Here is a 26,522-nt window from a genome sequence, read left to right on the forward strand (position 1 = left end):
TTAGGGAGTGGAAATATTGAAATTTGAAGCCATCCTCTCGATAGAAATAATCCTTTTCTCGCCTGGGCATTTTACTGACACTTTCAGTTTTTAAGTTTAAAATGTTTAACCTCTTAATATTAGTTTTTCCTTCCCAGCTTTTATTAATTGCGTTATTTTTCTTTAATAATTAATAATAATCCAGTTTTTCCTTAACTAAGGGAAACTCGGAATCACTTTTTCGGAAATGCCCAGGCAGGATATTGCTGATTGAAACTAATTGTATTGATAATCCATTTCCTCAAATTTGAAAATAAAGACTTTATCTAATTACAATTTCATTTTTTGTTTTTTTTTAGTGTGAGAAGTCAAAAGAAAAGACAAAAAAATATTAATTAAATACCAGTGTGGGCTATTAGTAAGGGGGATGATGTTTGAAATAAAATTGATAGTTTTAAAAGATAGATTTTATTCTTTATAATTGGCATCGCATAAAATAAATACAAAATTTGACAAACTCTATATAAAATTGACAAGTGATTACAAATATTGCAACCACAGTATTGCTGATAGTCCTATTTGTTAAAGTATTCTCAATATATTATTAATTATATACTTAATAGTAGTAACACAAATTCGCTTATTGGAATAGGAGCACTCCTATTGCAAAAGTATAACATTAACCTTAAATCTATCATATAAAAATGTATGGAGGGAATAACTTTGCGTTAAGTGAAAATATACAGATTTTTTTTACCATTACAAAAAAGGCATTTCTTGGTAGCAAAAAATAAATCTGCATTTAGCATAGCAAAATAGCTTGAGCACTTTGACATTTTTGGTCCATGTTTAGTACACGTTATATACAAATGACTATTTAAAAAAAACATACATAACAATAAATAATGCAAAAAATGACACTAGAACATTACTAACACATTAGTAATAAATATTTTTGGTTTGGTTTCAAGAATACTAAACATGGTTGGTAAACGTTGGACATGACATGCGGCAGTCATAAAATCCTTAAAAAATTTCACTTTCGCTAAAGATGAGCTCGTCCAACATTGATCTCTCGGCTTAACCTAACTCGTAGCTCGAAAATGCTTATGTGAAAAAAAGTCCAAAAATATAATAAATAAACTCTTAGTTTAATTATAAAATAATACAACAACATGAACTTTTTTTCACATAATACACATCTCGCTACAACTCTTTTCTTTATAAACTAACAAGTTTCGGAGGTCCACATGCATCTGGTGATGTCATATCGGCAGCACTCGTAGGGATATTCCTTTGCTGCGTGCTGCACGAAGGCACCAAGGGGGCTGACACGGGCGTAAGCCCAGTCCCACCCACCATCAACGAATCGAAATTGAACTGAATGCCGGTAGAAGGCGTCGTTATCGGAATGCCCGCTATATCGCTTATATTGTTATTCTTGGGGGCTGTCGACATCACATTTAACGAATTCGGTCTGCAAGGCTTCGAGATGGGAACAGTTGAACTCAACATCACTCTTTTCGCCGGCGATGGCATACAAAACGGCTCATTTGCCACGGAAGTCGGAAGCGGCTCGTCTAACTCGGACTTGACTCTATCTCCATTGACGCGATTCCCGAACACAAAAGGCTTCACATCAGGAGGGCTCTGCGAGTGGAGTCTGCAGTTACTCGACGAGGAACGGTGCGACTCCAGGAGATAGTCCAACTCATCTTTCATTCGTTGATATTCTTGTATCTCCTCCTGGAGTGCTTGTTTTTTCTGTTCCAAATCTTCAGTTTCCTGTAAACAATTGCCAATCAAAATAATGACATTCAAAACTCTTTCAGGTACTTATTATTATACAGGCTGTATTATGAAAAACGCCCCCAGTCATAACTCCATTATATTTAAAATTATGACAATACTTCTTAGAATAAAGTTGAACATTTTTTGTCATCTATCGTTTGGGATAGATGCTAAATTAATACTGTTTTCTGTTTCACCGGAAATGACATCAACTTTATTTTTTTAATGGAACACCTATATATTTTACCACTTTTGGATTCTTTGTTTAATTGTCTTTTAACAAGTTTTAGTACCATGTGCCTAAAACCCACCGTTCGTGAGATATGAGTCAATTAAAAATATATTAAACTAGGCAGCGGAAAACAATAATATTAAGTAATGTTGACAAATATTATTATTTTGCATTTTCTCTTATTATTTTTATACTTTTTGGTGTTCTGGTGATAATGTGTTAACAGACACGATTCAAGAATATTTTGAAAGCAATAGAAATAGTTGGAGACCACAACGCCTTTACACTGGGCGGTTTCCAATAAGAGAAGTTCCAATTCGTCGACCTTAAGAAAATTTGAGCATGTTTGGGGTTTTTAGAAAACCCAAATTAGAACAGTTGCCTGCGATAAGCCAACGTTACTTGCAATTTCTTGAATTCATGTTCTTGCATCTTCTTTAATACCTATCTAATTCTGTATCTCTTTGAAATTGGAGATGTTTTAATTTGTGTTTTCTAAAAGCCCAAAACATCCTCAAATTTTCTTTAAGTCGCTTAAATTTTCGACGATTTGGAACGTTTCTTATCAGAAATCACACAGTGTAAAAGCGTAGTGCTCTCCCACAATTTTTATTTTATTCAAAATATTTCTGTTAACACATTATCATCCATGATTAACATTAAAAAGTATAGTAAGAGAAGTACAGTAAGAGAAAATGCAAAAGGAATAATATTTATCAACATTACTTGATATTATTGTTTTCCACTGCCTACTTTAATAAATACATTATTTGTGAATATCTCACGAACGGTTAGTTTTAGGCATTTGGTACTAAAACTTGTTAAAAGACAATTCAACAACGAATCCAAAAGTGGTAAAATATACAGGGTGTTTCATTAAAAAAAATAAAGTTGATGTGATTTCCGGTGAAACAGAAAACAGCATTAATTTAGCATCTATCCCAAACGATAGATGACAAAAAATGTTCAACTTTGTTCTAAGAAGTATTGTCATAACTTTAAAAATAATGGAGTTATGGCTTGGGGCGTTTTTCATAATACAGCCTGTATATACATATATGATATACTTTCAGGTATTTATTGGATTTTAAAAATAATCATTTTTCAAGTTGTTTTAAAAAGTAGGCATTAAAATAGCACTAATGACAGTTTTTCATTTCAGATTTTTTTACTTTCTCCGGTAATCTCATAAACTTCATGAACCCCTCATAAAATCTCGTACATTTTTGATAATTTCAAAACATTCTTAATATGAAGTAGTCATTGTCATTACTTATTTAGTGACATAATAGGCATTTAAAAAAATAAATTAAGAAAAAAATAGTATTATTTGAACAAAGAAAAATAACAACAAATAATGAAAACAAAAGCAAACTAAATAATACGTACGATAGCTAACAAAAGTTATTATTTTTTGTAATAATATGCTTGAAAGCAGTTTTTCTGTTTGCCTTAACAAAAAGACACTCTACAAGTTACACACTGCCAATTACTTCGAGATTCTTGTTGCTTGGTTGTTGAAAAAATTCAATGACACCATTTATTACTTTTTCAATTGAGTACAGTGACGGACTGTGAATTTTGTCCAACCAATTTCCATGACAGACTAAAAGTGTAAATTAGTCTTTAGGTTTTTCTAACCTTGTTTGAGAACTTTGATGAACATTCCTTACATACTTTTTACCTGAGCTTTATCTTACATTGCTTGAGGTATAGTACCAATCCATTTTTAGATTGGAAATCCGGTCCAAAATGAATAAGAATTTAATTAAACTTGACAGTGTCAGTTATCATGACAATAAAGCACAGACTACAGTGAATTTTTGTGAATTCACAGAAATTGAGTGGACGAAATGCACTGGCCATCATCAACTGATCAAATTTATCAACAAAGTTCATGTTATTGTTGTAATTTTCCACAACATCAGGACATACCACTCATATCTCAAAAAACTAAGAATAATACGAAATACAGTTAGTAAAAATGCAAAATTTTTATCAATGTAATGTTAAGCGAAAGTGGTTACCTAAATAGGCTGGAAATGCTCAACATGAAGCCTACTAGTCGAAATAGGAAAGTATTTGCCTAATTCTAATCCCAATGAACGAAATTTTTTTTGTTTTGTTTTTTTCCTCTTTGTATTTATAACAATCATTATCCATTATGTGTATATTCTCAAAAAACAATTCAATTTTTTTAAGTTAAAATAAGTATAAAAATGTAGGTATTTCAAATGATTTCAAATTCATTCTTTGTAAATAAAAAAATGTGGTAAACTCTACAAGAATAATATCTGTATTATTAAAAACATTACCATTAATGCGCAAAACTGGTCAAAAATATAAATTAAGGTGAGTTAAATTTTAACCCACCGTCCTTGAAAGAGTTAATAAAGATGAATCCTGGCTTACTTTGATTAAAGCGTTTGTATGGTCGACTCTACGTTTCCTACAGCGTGCTGCTGCAGCTTTATTTCGTTCTCTTCGGATGCGTCTTCTTTCTTCCTCTTCCGGACTAATGTTGAGATCTCGAGCGGGCTTCCTCCCCCCCATGTTACGCCTTGTTTGTGGTGTATTATTAATAAGACTAGTTTTTTGGGTCAGGGGTGGTGTCGACCTGGTGTTTGAATCAGAACTAGATTGAGATAGAGAATTTTGCCACATCGTTTGTGACTTGGATGAGTAGATATCAGCATCCGATGCTGAGATATACTGATTGTTTCCTTCAAAAAAAAAAAAAACATTAGTTGTGAATTTGATGTTGTTTTGGTTGCAAATACCTATAGAATGAACTAGAGGTGGGACAAAACCGGCTTCGTTTTCGTGAGATTCCGGCTTCGTCTGCAATTCTATAAAGGTTTGCTCGATACTTCGAAGAGTTGTCGGAGTTAAAGTAGGGGTTGTTCGAGTTGGTACTCCCGAATTGATGCCTTCTAGAGCTATAAACTGCAAGAGAAAAAAAACACTGCCAATAAGTTTGGAAAACAACAGTAAACGCTTGCTCGCCATTTGTTGACGTTATTTAGTCAGGTTTAAAAATAGAAATTTAAACTAGGAAATGACTCTTGCAAGGTAAGTTAAAAAAGTTAGTACGGGGGTAACACACAAATACCTGCTGGTAAAATAACTCCTGTGCGAGAAAATTAGCAATCTCTCTTTGGTCTAAATAGGCCATTTTGAGTACCACACGAAAATCGATTAAAAAGAAAATTAAAAGAAAATTGTTGATATTCGAATATCGTTGCTATCGGAATCGTTCGTTCGAAAAATTGACTGCTGAGCTTTTGCGTTACCCGAGGCTCAGCTAGTCGAAGAATGAATTTGCCAAGCGGGAATTTTGGTTTGTCGCCCACCTCTGCTTTATTTAGATCGAGGTAGCTTTAAGTTCGCATTAACTACTTTGCATTTATTTATATCACGAGGATTTCATTGTTTTATTACGCGTTATCGGACAACTTCCTCCACTTTTTTCATCGATCAACGAACCGATTTTTACAATTTCCTTTTACGGACAACCTTGCCAATTTGTACCTATATGTGTCTAAATATTTAGCAATAGTTCGAGTATTGATAACTTATCAGCTTCTGGAAAAATCCATCAGTTAATTAATTATACTCCCAAAACCGCGTTTTTTTAAACCGCTCCGGCGCCAACTTCCGTTTTAAACACCAAGGCATGCGGTTAATCAACCTAAATTAGCAGCAGCGAAAAAACTCTTGTTTTACTTTGGTCAAAGTTTGGGGACAAAGGGCATTGACAATTTCACACTGCAACAGCAGTTTCAAGGTTGTGCACATTTTGGCACAATTTCAAAAAAAAAGTACGCACTGGACGTTGATTAATGTCGTTCGTTGGCAAGTTAATTTGAAACGTGTGTGAGGATATCTATACGTTTGTTACTCAATAGTTTTTCCAGAGTATAGAACCCAAACAATGAGGATTTGTTGCCTGTATTAATGTCCGACTATCCTCGCAGATAAGACGATAAAATTCTTGCAAAATTTTATACCGTACATACATAAAAATTTAATTTATAACAGGAATGAGGGCTATAAAAAATTTTACAGTTACGTGCCTGGATTAAAATGACGTCAAATTTACACTTCTATATTCGGACGTGACGCTTACAACTTTCTTATTATGAACAATTTAACAAATTATTTACTATTGGTGACGTTAAACATGACACAAGTTGGAGAATTTACATGGTATAAAGGTCGCAACATCACCTTGAAGGATGTGGGCGCCACAACTAAATCGACTAATTTTTTCGGGACAAAATACATTGTTCTCAATACCATTTACGTAACTTTTACTATTCGAAGGTAGCTTAAATATTTAAAAATAAACGATGATTGAATTTGTGTGATTGAAGAATTTCCGTTTTAGCTCATGCAATAATTGGCACTTTTAACGCACCTAATTAATTACATCGCCGCAAAACATCAACAAAGTCAGGTTTTTGATTAATTCTCACGAATTGATTGTCACAAAGCATTGTCGAATTATTAAAAAAAAAAATTATGCTTGCGTTTAATTCAATCTCTCATCAAAGTGGCCTGTGTCGTTGGAATCAAGCTGGCAACATGTTACCAATAATTTTTTTGGCGGTACACTCACTAGGTGAAGTCTCGTATACAGGGCTGTTCGTTTTTCGAGCTCCACCACGGGGATCTCAGTTATTATAAGAGATACGAGGTCGGTTAAATTAGGGCAAAATTTCTGAACAATAATCTGAAAGAAAATTTATTTTTAGTTTTTGAATTATTGGTAAAAAACGGAAATTTATAACTTTTGTTTTTATTTTTTCAAGCAAAAACTAAAAGACGTTTTTTTAACTAAGATATTTTTAAGGCACTTTTTACAAGGAATCTAAATCTGTTATCGTATTTTCCAAGACGCTCTTGATATGAAAGTTATAACACTCAACTTTGAATTTTCTTATGGACGCCATATTTGATTTCTGTATTTTTTAAAAGTATTTTTGTTCCAGATTACAACGATGTATCACACAATATGATCAGATTTTACATGCTGATCAAAATTTAAAAAAGCGTTTTTGAGAAGTGTTTTGGAAAAAACACCAACAATTTTAATTAACAAACTAGATTTTGACGGTTCAGTTGACTTTGGAGCTTACCTTTTTAAAAACTAAGATTTTGAAATAGGAACAAAGTGATAAACTAGAATTTATTCTTTGCAAAACAAAACAACACAAAGTTATAAAAGAAGCTCAGAATTTAGTTTGTTAATTAAAATTGTTGCCGTTTTTTTCCAAAGCACTGTGATACATCGTTGTAATCAAAAACAAAAAGGCTTTTCAAAAATACAGAAATCAAATATGGCGTCCATAAGAAAATCCAAAGTTGAGTGTTGTAACTCTGATATCAAGAGCGCCTTGGAAAATAGAATGACAGATTTAGATTCCTTGTAAGAAAGTGCCTTAAGAACGTCCTAGTTAAAAACGTCTAGGTCTTTTAGTTTTCGCTTAAAAAAATAGAAACGAAAATTACAAATTTCCGGTTTTTTTCCAATAATTCAAAAACTAAAAGTGACACATACAATTTTCTTTCAGATTATTGTTTAGCATATAAATGCACAACTTTGCCCTAATTTAACCGACATCGTATCTCTTATAATAACTGAGATCCCTATGGTGGAGCTCGAGAAACGAACACCCTGTATACCGGGTGATTAAATTGATTTTAAAGTCACATGTATGTCACATGGTATGTTGACTTATTTAGTTTTGTACAGACATTGTTCTATTTTCTTATTTCATTATTGGATTTTGGACCATTTAGTTAAGTAAAATCTAGTAGAAAAAGCAAAAAATCTGATAATACGTGCGTGTTTTAATGTGGAATCAGTTCTATTGCAACTGTTGTGTAAATCATTGCCTTTTTTATTTTTTCAAAGCCTCTTTGTGCTCTTAACTACACTTGTCGTGAATTATTTCTTCGTTGTAAAAATAGTCTAGCAAGAATGTTGGGTATTTGTATAAATAAATTTAATTAAGTCTGTCCTTGTCTCTCTAATCGGCATTTGTGTTTGAAATACGTTTTCAGTATTACAAATCCATTCATAAACCGCCTGTTGCATTCTTCGAGCGAAGAATGACTAAGAGTTCTTCGTAGAACTTGTCGGGCAAAAATTTTCTCATAGTAGCCTTCTGACGACCTTCAGAGTAGTCAGAAGAGAAAAGGGTGATGATGGGCGAGGAGGCTGTGCCCCCTTCATCTCCAGACAAAGTGAGGAGGCGGAGTCTTTAATAGGGGTCACCTGGACAGGACCCACACCGTCGATGACTCAGACGGCGGTAGTCGGAAATGCTTTACATACCGATACTAAACGCTACTCTTTAACGAGACGCAACACGTGTTCTTGACGTTAAAATCCAACATTTTTTTCGCTTTTACATCAAATACGAACATTATCCCAAAGTAAATAGGCGTTTACTAAAAACAAATAGCACGACTTGTTTGCCGAACCAACAACAAATAAAACTTTATCTTAATGGTAATGGTTCTAAAGCGGCTTTGGCACCTATTTATAGATCAATAACAATCGATTATGAATTTTCTAATTGGAAATGAAACGATTTAAAAGCGTGCAAAAGCAAAGTAAATAAATAAATTACATGATCCTTGAATAACAAATGTGGGAATTGCGATTGCAATAAAAAACGCTCTTCTAAGTATAATGTTGTACAAGAATGGAATACGGGGTCATCAACAAAGTTAAAAATCATAGCGGGCCTTGACAGGGTGAACAAACGACTAACTATATTCTCAGAGAAAAAAAAACGCCTCAACAGCCTACTCGTGGATTTTCCGCTGTACTTTATCGTTGAGGTTTTCCCGGTCCGATGTATTTGCGCAGGAAAATTACTTCCAAACCGGATACTTTCAACATTCCCCTTTTAAAACGGCATTTCCGGAACAAACATTCGATGCGTGACCGAAAAACAAAAAATCAGACATTTACCTTTTCTCCTTCAATCTAGAAATAAAAATCCAGTGTACCAACATAGAAAAACTAACCACACACAAACTTGACAGAAAAACAAAGCAAGTGCGTATAAAAGATAATCATGCGCGTCCGCCGACTGTCAGAACACTACCATCAAATAGTTGAAATTGTTTTCCTTGTGTCAGATAGTGATAACTCACATGACTTTGACGTCACGGCCTTCCATAAACGACAGTCCTCTGTTTGAAATCGAACGTTGTGATTGGTCGACGGTGTCTTGCACCACGTTGTGAATTTAAACGTGCGCAGACCGGCACCAACCTGTTGAAGAAAAAAAAAAACTTTGTCCGAGACTTGAAGTAGGCCCCGTTATTGATTGTGTTTTGGCCAAAGGTTGGACGATTATCACCACAAATATTTAAATAAATAAAAGTTTTTTATCTTTGTTAAATTGAGGTAGGGCTTTGAACCTGACACCAACCCACACACTAACAGAATACACAAAACAATTTACATTGAAAGGCTAATTATCCGAGAGGCGATAAACAGGTTCATATTGAACCAGCGATTCGCAATAACAAAAGTACGACCACCGAAAAAGGAAACGTATTATTTCTTTTTCCAAAAAGGTTTGATAAACATTCACTGATAACTGCGATAAGGTCTGAGTTGCATCAGGTAAAATCTAGTTAGTGGTGACCATGACTGACAGAAAAATTGACAGATGCGACCTAGTTTTTGACAATTGATGACAGCGAGTAAATCAATCAAAGAGTTACGTTTTGTTTGTCATGGCCATCTGCGGCACAATAAAAAAGTGTGAATTGGTTAAAATTTTTGGAAATTGCGTAAGATCTTTCTAGAATCGCCGCGACCTGAATATTCTTGTCCGAAAATCAACCAAGGCAATAAGTCTGGTAAATTGGAGAAAGTGTACCCAACAGACGATGATAACGGAATGACGCATTTGTGACGTCACGGATATTCCAACAGGTGAAGAAAGAGGCCACGAAGCATTTAGAAGCGGAACTAATAGAAAACGAAAGATGCATTTCTTCTCGTAAACTTACTTAATTTTTTTCATAATTACACAATAAATTAAAAGGGGTGAAAGTTGAAAACTGAAACATTAAAAAGTCAATGGCCAAGTACAGAAAAACCCAAACTTTCTTTCATGGAATTTTTATGATTTTGTTTTTCGAAAAATTATCATAAAAAACGAGTTAGACGGCCATAACTGTAATCGTAATAAATAATTACTACTCTACAGAACGGCTGTTTGATGGTTTTACTTCGAAAACAAGTTCGGTTGTTAATATAATACACCTATAAGCACGAATTTTTATTGATTGTTAGTAAATATTTTTTTAAATAAAAATTAACTAGAAATAGTAAAGTTGGGCACGGCATCTAGTCATTTTATTTAAAAGTTGTACATAAAGATTTGCGATATCGATAATTCGTTACTTTAATCCCCAAGAGGTGGCAGTAATTGCACGATTTTTATTTTTATCGAAAAATATTAATTTACAATTTTGAATCATTACTAACCGCCTGCCACCTGCCTGCAATTAGTAAAAAATTTTAATTGACCCCCGACCTGGCGAAACAAAGAAAAAGATAAGTACGTGCGATTTTGCACAAAGAAGGAATTCCTTCAGATAAGCGAGGAACGTGTTTTTACCAAGGAGATATTCGTGCCATTTCCACTAAAAGAAGACAAAGAAAAATTAATTATCATCACCCAATTCCATATTTACATAACTGTAGATAAGAAAATAATCGTCTTATACGATAATGTAATGAAATTGCTGGTATTGTATTACAGGATGTCTTGGATTTTTGTTTTTGGTCAGCACGAAAGTTATAATTGTTAGCAATTAAGAACAATGCAATCTAGAATTCACTGGTTATATTTACATGGTGATTAAGCTCTATTTACGGCGCCCACGTAGATACAATTAAAATTTCTTATCTGGGCACAGGAAAAACTTTCAAAGCTTTTCAGTTATTTTAAACAGACCACAGTGTGCAGTTTTCAGAGTTTAGAGATAAAAGGGACATTTTCTGACAACAGTGACCTTTCATTCATCGTTTCGTTAATTAAGTACTTGACATCAATCATGGTACAAGTAATTGTAAAGCAGTTGGTACAAAGATAACACAAAAGCTCCAAAAAGGAACTCTTCTTACAAAAGTTATTTATGCAAAAAATGAATTGTAATTTGTAAAAATTTAGGGCCTTTGGTATAATCAATAGTACATAAAAGTCGTCTGTTTAATTAAAACAAATGGAATAATTTTTTTCACTTGTTTATCAGCAACAACTATGAACACGGAAAGCTCGTCCCTTCGAAAAGAAGTTACAATTTTTAGATTCAAAAACTCCAATTTTTTTTTATCTTAAAAACAGGATGCGCCAGAACTCGCGCCCGAGAAAATTTTCAAGTAAGGAAAGATACCAGGAACATGAAAAAAATGTTTAAAAAATTCTATCTGTCAAAAAATTTTGACATTTATTTTTTGACATTTGAATTTTTTTTTATATCTATTTAATGATACTGATGATCTTGTATATGTTTTTTTACAATTATTGAGTAAAGGGACAAAAATTTTGCCAATAAAAGCCACAAATAACATTGAACATAGTTACAATTTAGGATACAGCTTCCTTGTTTCCTGTTTTAACAGCCTATAGCAAAAAAACTTGGAAAATTATTTTTCCAACAGAAATAAATAGAGTCAAAGTGCAAACTTTAAACTCTCATAACTTCGAAATTTTTCTAGATAACATTTTTTCCTTGTTCTTGGTATCTTACCTTATATGGCATTTTTCTCTGGGGCGCGAGTTCTGGCGCACCCTGTATAGAGAATTTAAAATTCTGTTTTTTTTTCTAATTATAGCATGTTTTCAATTAGCCTATTACTTAAACATTAAGGCGATTTTACATCTAGAAAGCAATATTCCGATTTTTTTTGTTGGAAAAAGTTTCTTGACCATTTCACGATTTTTCAGTTTGGAAAAAATACGATAAAACCGATTTTTTTCAAAATTTATTAACGAATTTTATGCTTTTTCGTCCTTAGACAAAATTAAAAAAACAACGCCAGTAATTCAAAAATCATTCGTCGTAAGACTATTATTGCATGGTATTTCACCTGCGATTTTATGTTTTTTTTCCTTATGAAAAACGCCAATAATTGGTGTTTGGTTTAATTGAAATTTTATTTAATTTAATCAAAATCCAATTTTTAAAAAAATTTGCAAAAAAAGAAAAAAACGCTCAAAATCTGTGAAAAATAGCATTGATCTGTGCAATTTTTCGAAGACACGAATTTACTGCACTGCAAAAATATTTCACTCAAATTAAAAAAATCAAAAATTAAATAAGTAATTGTTTCACACATTAAATTCTCAAAAAAATGATAAAAATCAATAAATGCCTAAAAAAATGCAGTATGTACTTGAACTTAGGTGTCCATAGCCAAGCATGACACATCGCAAAATCAGTTATACAAATAAGCTACCGAAAATAATAATCATCGACTCAAATGTCAGATTTACCAATCTTGTATTTTATTTTGTTTGATTTGTAAAACGTACCGAAATCAAAAATTAATTGACAATTTAGCGCGTCGATTTGAAAAAATAAAACGATGACTCATCTAATTTTAAACAATGAATTGCGTAAGTCTGACATTAAGATTTGCGAGGAAATAGATAAAATTAATCCACACATTGTAAAGAAAGTTTACATTTCTTTTAATTTATAAATAGCTGTTAACCTTTTCGAGTTTGAGCGCAACTTTATGATAACTTATTTAACTTGGAAGTTAGTAGACTTACCATTTTCGAATTTTCAAAATTCTCGTACCCATACAAAAAATCACCCTCGGCTGACTGCGAATCGTCCAATCCAAAATTCAAATAGGGCACTAACTGAGACATATGGCTGCTGTTCGTGACCGATTTTATTTTGAAAATTTATCGAAAAAAAGTCAAAGAATATTTGACCACACTCAAGTTTAACCTCTTATTCGTGTTTTAACCACAGGACGACAGTAGAACAACTGGTATCGCGCGATTGCAAATACAGCTTTTAATACACAAGGCCGAATGAACTTTCCTTCTCTTTCTTTTTTACGCGCTATGCATCTGACTATCCTTGTCGTTTACGCGTGATTGGTATGTCACTTGTGACGTAAAACGTAGCGAGTGGGGAGATTGTAGAAATTGTTCCCGGAACAAATTCTTATTGAAACTTGTTAGTTATTGGTCGAATCGATTGTGAGAGGACCGAGGTTTTCGAGAAATTCTCGGAAACTCCGGCGAACTCGGAAGGAAGTAATCGACGGAAATCCCGGATTTCGGCGAACTGTTGGCGAGAGAACGTGCCAAAAAATAAAAAAATGGACGACACGAAGGAAAAATACTTTTGTTGTTTACGCAATAGTTGCGAGAATTTATGAAATCCACCCTCAAACTTAGAAAAATTGTTACTACAATAAAATTTAATTATAAATTGTTTTTAGTTCGTTTTATCGAGTCACAAGCAGTTATGATCGTATGACTCACGAGAACAGTACATATTATGAATGACAACAAATTACATAATAATTAACGATATAACATTAGAAAGAGATACCGAAACCAAATTAAATTAAATCTTTTCTACAAAAAGTTGAAATACCGTTTCAGCTTATTACACTTTACGTTTATTAATTTAATAATAAAAGACTATAACAAAAAAGCAAAGTGAACCAAAAATAATCCTTACCTAAGTCAAGATCTAATAATAACTATTATGATTCAGAAAAAATATTTAAAAAACTTGTTAAAAACACAATATTATTAATTTTTTAAATAAAATTTATCACAAAATAATACCGAATCCTAGCAGAGTATTAGTCGTAGTATGTGATTGTTTTATTCAGGCTGGATTATGAAAAACGCCCCAAGCTAAAACTGCATTATTTTTAAAGATATCACTCTCCCAACGAAAACTATAGTAACTCATAAAAATTGGTTTTGAGTTACGATGGCTTATGCAGGGCCCAAAATGCAAAAAAAATAAGAAAAACTTTCTTTAAATATAAATAATATTATTACCAAAACTTAAACCTTCAGCAATTTTCAATAAGATTAAACAATTCCTTGATTTTTTATTAACGATCAAAGATTCAATGCAATTTTTTTCAAAACTGTAATCAATGATGCTTCCTGTTTCACCGGAACTGACATCTACAGGTGTCCGGAAAGTCGCGCACTTCCTTGAAAGGAAGTAATTGGGTAGTCCCCAGAATACTGAAAAAATGTTTCAAAAATTCTATCTGTCAAAAAATTTTAACATTTGTCTATTTAATGATACTGATGATATTGTATACAAAATGTCCCCGGATTGAGTTTACAAGAGGAAAAACATTTTTATCTTTGATTTTACGCCAAAACTGCAAAAAAAAAGTTTTTGCTTTACTTGAAACCAGTAAATCTGTATTTAAAACTTCATTATTCTAACTCAGTAGAAAGAAAAGTTCATTTTTCTCTTGACTTTTTTTTCTCAAAGAAAGAGCTTTAAGGTAAAAACCAGTCATTTTTAACAAGAACTATCATTATTTAATTAATAAATTAATTGTCAAAGTGACATATAGATGTCAAATAATTAAAACTGCCAATGTGATAAGACTTACAAAGCAGAGAAAAAGTCTAAAATCAAGAGAAAAATGAACTTTTCTTTCTACTGAGTTGGAATAATGAAGTTACAGATTTGCTGGTTTCAAGTAAAGCAAAAACTTTTTTTCCTTTGCAGTTTTGGCGTAATTCAAAGATAAAAAAAATGTTCCTCTTGTAAACTCAATCCGGGGATATACTGCATGTTTTATTATAATTATTTAGTAAAGGTACAAAAATTTTGCTAATAAATAACAAATAAATAACAAATAATAATAAATAAATAACAAATAACACTAAACAGAATTACAATTTAGGATACAGCTTTCTTGTTTCCTCTTCTAATAGCATGTAGCAAAAAAAACTTGGAATGTTATTTTTCCAACAGAAATAAATAGTCAAATTGCAAAATTTAGACTCTCATAACTTCGAAATTTTCACAGATAGATTTTTTTAAACATTTTACAGTTTCACAGATACAGTGTTTCGGAGGTGCGCGACTTTCCGGACACGCTGTATTTCAGTTTTTTAAATGGAACACCTTGTATATTTTGTTATTTTTGGTTTCCGCGTTAAAATTGTGTTTGAACAAGGGCACTATTTATTACTATTATTTATTTTTTAGGCAATTTGAAAATTAAATTTAACAAATCCCGGATAAAATATTTGTAGTCCAATTGCTACAGCTTCAATTGTTATATATAACAATGCATGTGTCAAAATTTATTTTCGGAATAAATTTATCTTGTGATTGCAAAAGCCGCCCTAAAAACATTTTTTATCTGTGAAATAAAATTAATTAATTGTCAAACGGTTACAGATCATGTTTTTGTAAATGAAGCAGACTCAAATTTGGTTTCTGGTCAAGCAATTTTTTCTAATAATAAAAACAACAAGAAACTAATTTAAATCATTTTTTTCGTATTATAAAAATTAGTTTTATTTATTTTATGAAATAATTTATTTAATTTAATTTAAATTAAAGTTTGGTTCATTTTTATGAATGAGCTTCTTTCTTTAGTTTATCTTTGGAAAAACCAAAAAAAAAAAAAAAATGATGCGTACTATCAATAAAATCACGAAAACAAATAATAATGTTTGAAGAGATATACTTGTATAAGGCTTAATTGTAAATAATGAGAAATGGTATTCAATCGATTTCCAAAAATAATGACAAAAGACAATTTGACGAAAAATTGATTTTCCACGTTACCTCAAAGTAAATCACTTGAACATTTTAACAACATTTTGATACTCTGATTGTAATTTACCCATTTCTTAAAACAAATATTGCAAATTTCCACGTGCTCTAATTTTTATAATGAGTAAAAATAGCAACATTTTATGACTGTTTTCTTAGTGACACCCTGTGCCTGATAAGAAAAAATACATTTCATTTATAGTTTTCACTGAATTACCGTTTCTGAAACGAGTCCAAGAAAACAAAACGTTGTCCCAATACCATTGAAGCATTCATTGCATTCCACAGAAATAAATCCAACAGCTGATTCGAAAATTGCCTGTCATTGAATTATGTAGGAAAATCCAATGAAAAACTTTTTTGGCAAACTTCAAATAAATACTCCTTACATAATTGAGAATGTGACATCAAAATTAGAGTTCGTAACTTCCCGTCACGACTACTGGCGTCGTTAATTTTGCGGTTTTAAGATAAATGAATTGACGTCCAGTAGCAAATCCACGAAATACCGAAAAGGAAGACAACACCTAATCTGTTGCAAACTTATAATCTGTCAATTTGAAACCGGTAGGTATAAAAATTAGTTATTATCGCCCACACGTTGTAACGACCACACCCGTCAACGACTTGACATGGGCTGCTTTGCTCTTCTTTTTCAGCTGCCGTTTTACGGGTCGCCAAAGGGGTCATTGGTCAATGCGGTATTTGAACTTCAGCGTTACTTAAAAGAAACGATACATGTATATTAACGTTAAAGTAATCAAGTCACATCTTAAGATTTTGATGGGTTTTAATAGAGTCCACCATTCGTTGTTGTAATTACGACCGTTGGGTTAACTACCAGGGTAAAGCGTGCAACAGATAAAACTACCATTAGTCTTATCAAAAATACATTCGTTACCTAAGCTGAAACAAAAGATTTGTTGTTAATCAACGAATATTTTGAGTGTTTATTTTCAACAAACACGCCGTTAACTGTATTTTTAACAGATAAACGCTACGAATTCTTCTCGAATTTCAACATTGTTCAAGAATTATTTTTCAATTGCACACATTTTACAGAGAAAAAAATTCTCTTTTTTGCAAAATTTTAAGAGGTTACATACACTTACAAAAAGTATACCGGGTGTCCCAGGCAGGCTCAAATACTTTATGTTACAAAATACCAGTAACTTCAAATTATTTATCTTTCCGAAAAATTGATTTGTGTATATTATCAAATTTTATTTATTTATCGAACTCATAGAATCGGATGTTATGTGCAAATATTGATTCTCCTCATTATGAAATTTTGTATGTACGAAAAATATTGCAATAATATAAAAATAAAATCAATTCCGGAAAAATACACATTTTTAACAGGAAAAGTATTCAGTTAATCTGCCAATTTAAAAGTTTGCATGTACAGTTTCGGAATTAAAATTTCGGGCAGTATTTTTCTGTCACTTCAAAAAGTTCACTAATGTAAACTACCTTTTACTGTCACCATGACATTCATGACTGACATTTGACAATTAAACTTTTCTGTCAGTGACGAAATTTTTTATGTCAAAATGACATAAACATGACAAGAGTAAAAACTGAGGTTATTAATGTAAAGGTTGTTTTAGAGTTTACATTGTGAAAATGACAATACTGCCCGAAATTTTAATTCCGCAACTGTACTTTTCGCCAAAAATCATTTATTCAAAACTTTAAAAAGAAAACAGTCGTTTCGCACACTTAATGTAAAAATGTAAAAATTACTTTAAGACATAAAAATTTAGTTTTTCAAATAGAACACCCATGTTTTTTTCCTCGAAACAATAATAATTGGCATGAAAAATAAGGTAAACCACTATTTATTACATTTTGCGTAACACAATGCAATCAGAAAACATCTTAAATCTTAGAATTTTATAAGGAAATTGGTCGCGTAGCATGATTTTTAATTTTAAAGGAAAGGTGTGAATAAAAAAATATTTGGATACAGTTCAATAATTGGTTTCACAAATCTAATTTGTCAGTTGATGAGCGAGTTCTCTTATGAAAACTCTTGGATTTTCTTCGACTGATAACAGAACATTCAGATTTCTATTTTCTTGTTCTTTACTAAGAACCACATGTTTTTTAGTTTTAAGAAGCGAACCTATTCGTCTCAGTTGTTTTTCAATTCGACTAAATTTCCAACGATTTGGGTGAACTTTATTTGGGTATTTTTCTCTAAACTGTCTTTCAGCTTCCGCTCTATTTTTATTGCACTTAAAAAACACTTCAAACTGATCTAGCAATTCGTCGTCATTATTATCGTCCATTATTAAAAATCTCAGATTTATTGACAAATTAGGCTTTGTCAAAATAACAATTAAACGGTATCCAAGCATGTTACTTTTTTCATGAATACCTTGACAAGTAAAATCCGCCTACATTGCAAAATTTGCTAATAAAATTCTAAAATTTAAATTGTTTTCTAAGTGCATAATGTAAAGTAAAATGTAATAAATAGTTGTTTACCGTATTTTTCATGGCAATTATTATATTGTTTCGAGCAAAAAAACATAGGTGTTCCATTTGAAAAACTAAATTAGGTAGCATTTCCGGCTACACCGGATGTGCCAAAAAAGTTGATGCATTTACTAAGAAAGCCAGGAATTAATAGTATTATTTTAGTTTTTTTATTTAGTTTTTGAAAAAAAAAGTAAGTTTAGGTGTTATCGGCTGGGGCGACTTGGACCGAACACCCTGTATATGAGGTTTTATTAATGTTTTCTGTCACACATAAATGGTGGTCCAATCCTTTTAAATCACCCTGTATTTTTTGCCAAACATCACTTGCACAAAATTCTAATTATGTAACTACTTATTCCAGTGTCCCATAAAATCCAAAATTGTTCAAGACTTATAAGCTAAAAAAGATATATGATTTTTTATTTTTAAAAATTGCTACACTGGCATAGTCGCAAATAGGTCACAAACATTTAATTCCTGTGTAAATGGATTAGTTTTACAACTGAACCCCACTGACAAATTTTGAGCCAGAAATTTCCACTATTTCATACAGAAAAAAATTTCGAAAAGTGACAGAATGGCGATTGGAATGGTACGACGTATACTTAAATGGAAGCCATTGTTGTTTAATGAATGATTAAGCAAGTAAATAAATATTGCGACAAACTAAGAGTTTTTTATTTTCCATCAATTCAGAATAACTTTGTTTCTGTGTTTTTACTTTTTTTAGTTTCCACAAAAATTTTGCATAATTTGATATTGTGCCCAGACATTTCTAAAAAAATCTATTCCTTTTCATTTTCTGCATATGAAACAGTAGGTTGGTTCTCTTTGATCATTTGTTACAACACATATTATTCTTCTAAAGAAAAATCTAATTTTTGTGACTTAAATCACCTCAAGCGGATAAAAAAAATCAAAGTATACCGACATTTTTTTAAACGATGAAAAATTTGTCTTGATCTACGAGATTTCACATAAGCAAACACATATCAAGCAGTTTGAATAAAATATACAACTAGTCCGACGTTTTTAGGACATTTAGATTACAAGGTGTGCCAGCAAAGATTTTTTTCGGTTAATATCTTTGTTATGAATAAACGAACACCAACAATATTTCACAGTTGTCAATAAACTGAAATGTTGCCTACAGTTAAAAAATCAATTTTAACTTAAATCGTTCTAGTATGCATTTCATAACCGAATTAAAGAGACTTTAAAGTTTTAATGTTGGTTTAGAATATGAAATTTCTATCAATAATAATTCCGTAGTAATCAACACATTCTAAACAACATTTTTGCTCGATTGAGCTCTATTTGATTGTTTACCACGTATGTTTCCAAGACAGTAAGTTGTATTTACTCGTTGCTTTCCCAAACGCGTCAATAAGTATTTTGTTTATTGTTCCTATGTCGGTAAGTATTCAAAAATGTTCTAGATATTTTTTAGATATTTTATTTTATTTAACAAAAATCAATCGCGCAAAAAATATCATAAGCATCAGGAACGTTAAGGACTTACCGATCTCGAACAATAATTGTCTTCGATCGGTAAAACGTCCTTACCGTTCTTGATGCTTAATATACTATTAATTTAATGCTCCTTTAAATTCGATTATAAAACTGGCCTTTAGGGGCAAAAAAGTTTATAAACGCAAGTTTATAAATTGAAATGAGAATGTTTAAATATTACATTTCTTAATATCTTAGCAAAAACAGTTCATTATGTGGAGGGATCAGAGGCCAATCAGTGTCAAGTAATGTAAAAAATGAGATAATAAAACATTTTAAAAATTTAAAATAAAATAAAATACTTTACAATATACATAAATAGTATGTATGTACAGAGCACCCAGATATGTCGTAGCAAGTTTTTCGAAGATGACACTTTTTTACAAAAACCTTTTTCATGTATGGCAACAACGCTATCTAAATTAAGATAAATAAATGTCAAGAATTGTCAAACGTAAAACATTAAAATTTAAATTTTATTGAAAATGTTCAAATTGACCCCCATTATGGCCAAGATTGTTTGGAAAATGACTTTTAAAAAAAAATTCAAAAATTGAATGTTGCAAGAACAAATTTGGCTTTTCGAAAGTGCCATCTTGTGACACTTTGTGTAAAAGTTGCTACCACTTTTCTGGGCGCTCTGTATATCCCGTATGCCTCTTACAGTATTGGGTATTTTTTTTTAATTCTCGGTTTTATGCATTTTTTCGACATCTAATTTCTACCAAAGAAAAATTTACTTTAGTTTATACTTATTTCGATATTCATACTGTAATATTTAACTTATCAGGCTTCTAACGTAAATTACTATTAACTGATAAAAAACGTCGTTATTAAAAATCTACACTGACAGTTTTTAATATAATATTGGGTTCAAAAAACTGTCAATTCCTGAGATGCTTGCTTACAATTTGACTTAAAGTCCGTTTTTTTTATTTATGCGTGTGGACCAATTAATAATTGGAAAGACGTACCAGATAGCTATCTCTTTTCAACATTTGTAAACAGCCTTGTTGCTCTCTCACTACGTATTTGCGTAAGGTCGATCACGCTATTTATCTCTCTTTAGTAAATGCGATTAAAGTAACGCAGAGCGAGTGACGTACGTCAAAAGTGTGTCTTACCGTCACGTAGATCATTTTTAATAGCAAAAACTGTTCTGAGGCTAATATTTATAACCATAACAATCGTAATTCAAGCCCTATAAAAATCCTAATTCCAAGGAGAAGTTTTAATTTTTGACTTTCGAACCGAAATTTCAGAAACTGTCAAATGTCAAAAACAGACGGAGGTCATGTCGTGTTCTTGATTTACACTACCCCCACCAGCAAAAAATAAACTGTAAAAATTGACAGATTGGTATTTATTTTAAATGTATGAGACGTAGGTGTTAAAATTACATTTACATTTTTCTACTTAGTACTTGAATTTTTAGATATTACTATCTGTATTAGATTAAAAATATATTGTTTAAGTTAAGAAAAAGTCATAATTCTTGAGTTGCATTGCATTGAAATTTTTGTATTTCATTATAATCCAGTTACGTTTTTCTGTTTCTCAAAAACTGAATATCATGCAGTATAATAAGTTCATCACTTTTGTGCATTGTGAAGTGACAAAAGCAGTCTGAAAGATGAGATGAGATTAAATTAATAAATTTAATCAAAAACATCAAGTACCACCTGCTTCATAAAAAGATAATAGGAACATGTGACATAGTGAGTTACTAAGAAAGATCAATTTAAGATTAATTTGTAAAAAAGGATCTAAACTAATTACATATACAGTATGTCCCTGGATTGAGTTTCCAAGAGCAAAAAAAAAATTATCTTTGATTTTACGCTTAAACTGCAGAGGAAAAATATTTTTTGCTTTACCTGAAACCAGCAAATCTGAAATTGAAATTGCTTTATTGTGATTCATTGGAAAAAAATAATTTTTCTATGCGTTTTAAATTCCATCAATAGGCGGTTTTATTTTTGACACTTTGACAAATGAGTTTACGCAAGTTAAATAACAAAAATATTTGTGAAAAACATAATTTTAATAAATAGCAACTCAAAGAAAAAGCTTTAAGATAAAAAAAATTGTCATTTTTTAATAAGAACAATCATTATTCAATTAATTAATTAATTGTCAAAGTGACATCGTTGTCAAAAAAATTAAACCGCCAATGTGGGGACTTAATTTAGAAAGCATAATAGAAAAAATTTCGAATTCAAAATCAATTTTAGCAAGGTTTTCAAAACTTTGTACCAAAATTGAATCAGACATCATGACATACAGAGTGTTCTAATAAAAACAAACCATTTTAGAAGAAATTTGCAAAAAAAACCGAAACAGGTTAATTTTGTTTTTAAAAGGGAACATTTTTTAACGCAATTTTAAAAGCACCTTCACTAACCCTTTAACCTCTATGCCACTTAAATGTCAAATAGCACCAACCACTAGTGATACAAAAAATGAAAACCCCTTTAAAATGCTCTTTAGAAGCTTTTTTCCAAAATGAAATGATTTTTATACCATTCATATCGGCAAAAAAACTAATCTTTTAGCAGTCAGTATGTACAGGGTGCTGCATTTTGGATGTCCGAATAGGGAATCTCCGAAACTAAGAGGTTTAGCCAAAAACGAGTTATACATTCTGGGGCTCATTTTTTGAGAAAATAATATTGGTTAAAACCGCATCCCGCTATCATCTTTTGTTTTCGACTTATAGACAAAAATTGACATTTTAGCGAAATCTAAAAAAATTCATATCTTCGTTATTATAGAAGACACAGATTTGAAATAAAGACATTATACAGGCACTTTTTTATGAGGAATTTAATAATGTAGTTAACATTTTTTTTCAGTTATTAGTTTAGCCGTAATAAGATAAACTTTTATTTTTTTAAATGGAAATCATAGGTGGCATGGCAATTTTGAAAATCTTATTTTTTTCTGATCTAAAAAATATATATTTGTAACAAAATATTTTTTTTTATAACTATACTTAAAAAGTGAAATACATATTTTGTGTGATAATAGTTGGCCATGGAAAAACTATTTCACTTCAAATGTGTAAATAATAATCAATAAGAGTTTTGTGAACTGTAAAATAGATGAAAAAATAGATAAAATTATAAAGATTTAAAAAATACGACACGGTAGAAGCATTGAACAAATATCCGAGCGCCTCAGAACAAAATTATTACATATTTTTAAAAAATCAAAAAATAGGAAAAACAAATGTGTGAACAGTCAACACAATTACAAAAAACATTTTTTTGATGATCTAATGGAGGTAGGATAACGTTTCACATAGACGGAATTTGGGTATTTGAATAACCATATCGTCATTTTTGTGTCATATAAAATATATTTTATTGAAGAATTAAAGCGGCTTTTTTTTACAACACTCTATGTATCACTAGAAGTTGCAATGGTAATGCTTGCTTGTTTAAAAACAAAGAAATGTTATTAGTCGCCAATAAGGTGATTTGCGACTTATTTTGCATTTTTTTCATTATTTAGTACTTAGAAAATTCTTTCATTAGTAACACTGGTTGAATAATACAGTTTAAATCCTTTTAGTTGAAGATGCAACATTTTTTCATGGCCAACTGCGAACAAAAATCAACGATAATTTTTTGCTAAAAATGTATTATAATAATTTGTTACAAATATATATATTTTTAGATAAGAAAAAAACAAGCTTTTTAAAAATGACATAGCCATCTATGATTCCCATTTAAAAAAATAGAAGTTTATTTTATTACGGCTAAACAAACTGAAAAAAATTGTTAACTACATTATTAAATTCTACATAAAAAAGTGCCTGTATAATGTCTTTGTTTCAAATCTGTGTCTTCAATAATAACGAAGATATGATTTTTTTTAGATTTCGCTAAAATGTCAACTTTTGTCTGTAGTATGTCGAAAACAAAAGACGATAGCGGGATGCGGTTTTAACCAATATTATTTTCTCAAAAAAATGAGCCCCAGAATGTATTACTCGTTTTTGGCTAAACCTCTTAGTTTCGGAGATTCCCTATTCGCACATCCAAAATGCAGCACCCTGTACAAAGGAACTTAAGAACTATATTGCTATTTTTTAGATACTTACATTAAATTATAAGAAACTTTTCTTTAGTCCGATTATTTTGACAATAAAATAAAAAAATAAAAATAAGTTTGTTACAGCCTCAATAATAAACTTATTATAACAATATTAGTAAATTTCTTGCAATTTTTTTTAATAGTTTTTATTAGAAGTAATTACTAATTAGAAACATTATCTTTTGCGAATATCTTATGAATAGATAATCCCATTCAACTTTAGAAAAAAGGCTTAAAGAACATTTTAAAAACACTTTCATTTGATCTGTCGTGAGTCGGTGTCATTTGAAATTCCGAAATTGAGGTGGGAAGAGTTAAAGGCTTAGTGAGGGTGCTTTTAAAATTGTGTCAAAAAATGTCTTTTTTAAAAACAAAATGAACCTGTTTCGTTTTTTTTTTGCAAATTCTTTCTGGTTATTTTTTGGTAAAAAGTTTTAAAAATCTTGTTAAAATAGTTTTCATTTGATGTGCTACAACTAGGGTGGTGCTATTTAAATTTGTGGGGTGCGTGGGGGTGATTTAAAAATTGCGTCAAAAAATGTCCCCCTCAGAAACAAAATCGACCTGTTTCGGCGTTTTTGCAGTCTTTTTAGTTTCTGAGATATTCGGGATGGCTCGTTTTCATTGGAACACTCTGTATGTATGTATTATTATTTACTTGTGCTTCAACATAGAGAATAACAGAAAAAAAAACTTTATTTGGTTTAAAAATAATTTTGTACTAGATATTTAAATGACTTCTAGGTGTGTGTCGAATTGAAAAACAATATTTCATAAACACATCGTTGCGCCTTTCCGAAACAAGCCATTGTTTGCAAAGTAGTACGACAAAAGCATTTTGTGTACTTTGAAATTCATTCAGAGAATGTATTTATCGATTAGTCGAGCCAAGGTCAGGGGAGAACTAGTTTTAGGGTTGCCACACAAAGAGTGAGGGTGAAAATGTGAAATACATTTCCAATCAAGTATAATTCAATCGATAAAAATTCGAATGTAAATTACTATCGGAGAGGGTTGTGCATATTTAATGCCGTCGCCGCCGGTACAAATTACACCTTGGAGACAGGTCGCCGATGCGAAATGTGCGTGATGGCGAAAACAGGCGCCAGGAGCTGGAGCCAGGCGTCCCACCGCGGTTCCGCTGACTGACCACCCCCATGTCTTGTAGACTCCCCTTTTATTAGATCAATAAAAGGACAGGGGTGCATATTTTGTCGGAAAAATGGCACATGCAACTGTACAACATTTACATGAAGGGAGAGGTGTCAAGTACTGTTCGTTTTGTTTTAAAATGCTCTCGAGATGGATAAATGCACTCCGTGTCATTACGATAATAATAAACCACCTCTTCTTGACGTACTTGAAGTAAATATAGAAAGAAATAAATGTTTCAGGAGGTTTCCTAATCTTTGTTTGGAGTTAAGTTATGATCCACTGTTTTCAAGCATAAACAGATAGGTCAACAATAGACTCCCCTAAAATATCATTAAGTCTAGACATTTCAATTCTTAAAAAGAAAAAAAAATGCCTATTATTGCGAGAAAGTTAACAAATTGTTAAAGTTGTCAATCTTATAATAACACAAAGCCGTAAGTGAGTTCATTAAGCAGCATAGAGTTTATAATTATTAATACGCGTAATATGCCATAAACGTGTGCATTCAAGCGTCTATTTTTAGTTCAATTTGGAGAATGTACAAAGTACTAGATACATTACATTTATTTGTATTGAGTAGAATATAAAATCACATACTGTCTCTAAGCAAAATAATTTCAAGTTAAAAAATAAATGATTAAGATATTGAAAATTCAAATCTATTTCAAAGTTTTTGTTTCTCCGTTTCAGACTTCAGAACCAAAATTTTATCATATATACACAGAATTTTTTTGAAAAAAATAAGTAGTTATTTTACAAATGTTAATAACATTTCGCAATTTTGCAGCAAAATAATTGATTAATACGAATACATACACATAAGGCTACGTTTTAAAATGAATAATAAAATAGTATATTACATAACGAGCATGGAAAGTGATAAATAACGCACAGCGGGAAAGTTGCGCACGAGGCGTTAGCCGAGTGCAGGCAATACCGCGAGTGCGTTAGACACTTTCCTGCAAGTTCTGTACACTATTTTTCCTACGACCATAAATAATTTTTTTCTTTCAAACATATTTTTTTTACATAATTTATTTTTTATAATGGATACAAAAATACGTTGAATAACGATTTATTTTTTATAATGGATACAAAAAAAAAATACGTTAAATGAAAAAATACAAAACATTCGAGTGTGAATTGTGCGTTAGACAAATCGCACAGGTTTTTGACCTCGAACGATATTGCCAATTTTCGCGCATATGTAATTGTGCGTTATGATGTTTCGTATATGGTCGTTGGAAAAGAAATTTTGCATATAGCAAGCTACTTTCCGTGTTTATGCTTTTAATAATCCATAATCAAGAATTCAAAATAATGAAGATATTTTTAAAAACTTTTATACGGGAGGGGAAGATCCTAATATCCACTATTAAAATTTTCTCCTTTTAAGTCGCTTTAAAAATTCGTTTTATTAAAC

General features: G+C 31.2%; 1 protein-coding gene across 3 annotated transcripts in view; it reads right to left on the reverse strand.

The window, feature by feature from the left end:
• Nucleotides 1–428: 428 nt before the first annotated feature.
• The window catches only part of LOC123011210 (transcription factor kayak), a 30,047-nt gene continuing 3,953 nt past the window's right edge, over nt 429–26,522 (reverse strand). The window contains exons 1-4 of one of the 3 annotated variants that reach the window (XM_044408559.1): nt 12,823–13,036; nt 4,783–4,948; nt 4,415–4,725; nt 429–1,764 (exon numbers count right to left, since the gene is read on the reverse strand). In XM_044408559.1, coding sequence (XP_044264494.1) covers nt 1,201–1,764; nt 4,415–4,725; nt 4,783–4,948; nt 12,823–12,924 — 1,143 coding nt within the window. In that variant the 5' untranslated portion in view covers nt 12,925–13,036 and the 3' untranslated portion in view covers nt 429–1,200. Of the gene's footprint in view, nt 1,765–4,414; nt 4,726–4,782; nt 4,949–5,114; nt 5,327–12,822; nt 13,037–26,522 lie in introns of those variants that run through there. The other 2 variants (XM_044408560.1, XM_044408558.1) reach the window with 2 other exon arrangements.

This window comes from Tribolium madens, unplaced genomic scaffold (assembly GCF_015345945.1).
Source record: "Tribolium madens isolate multiple individuals breed KSU strain unplaced genomic scaffold, Tmad_KSU_1.1 Scaffold_91;HRSCAF=231;Tcas5.2_LG7, whole genome shotgun sequence".
Taxonomy (NCBI): domain Eukaryota; kingdom Metazoa; phylum Arthropoda; class Insecta; order Coleoptera; family Tenebrionidae; genus Tribolium; species Tribolium madens.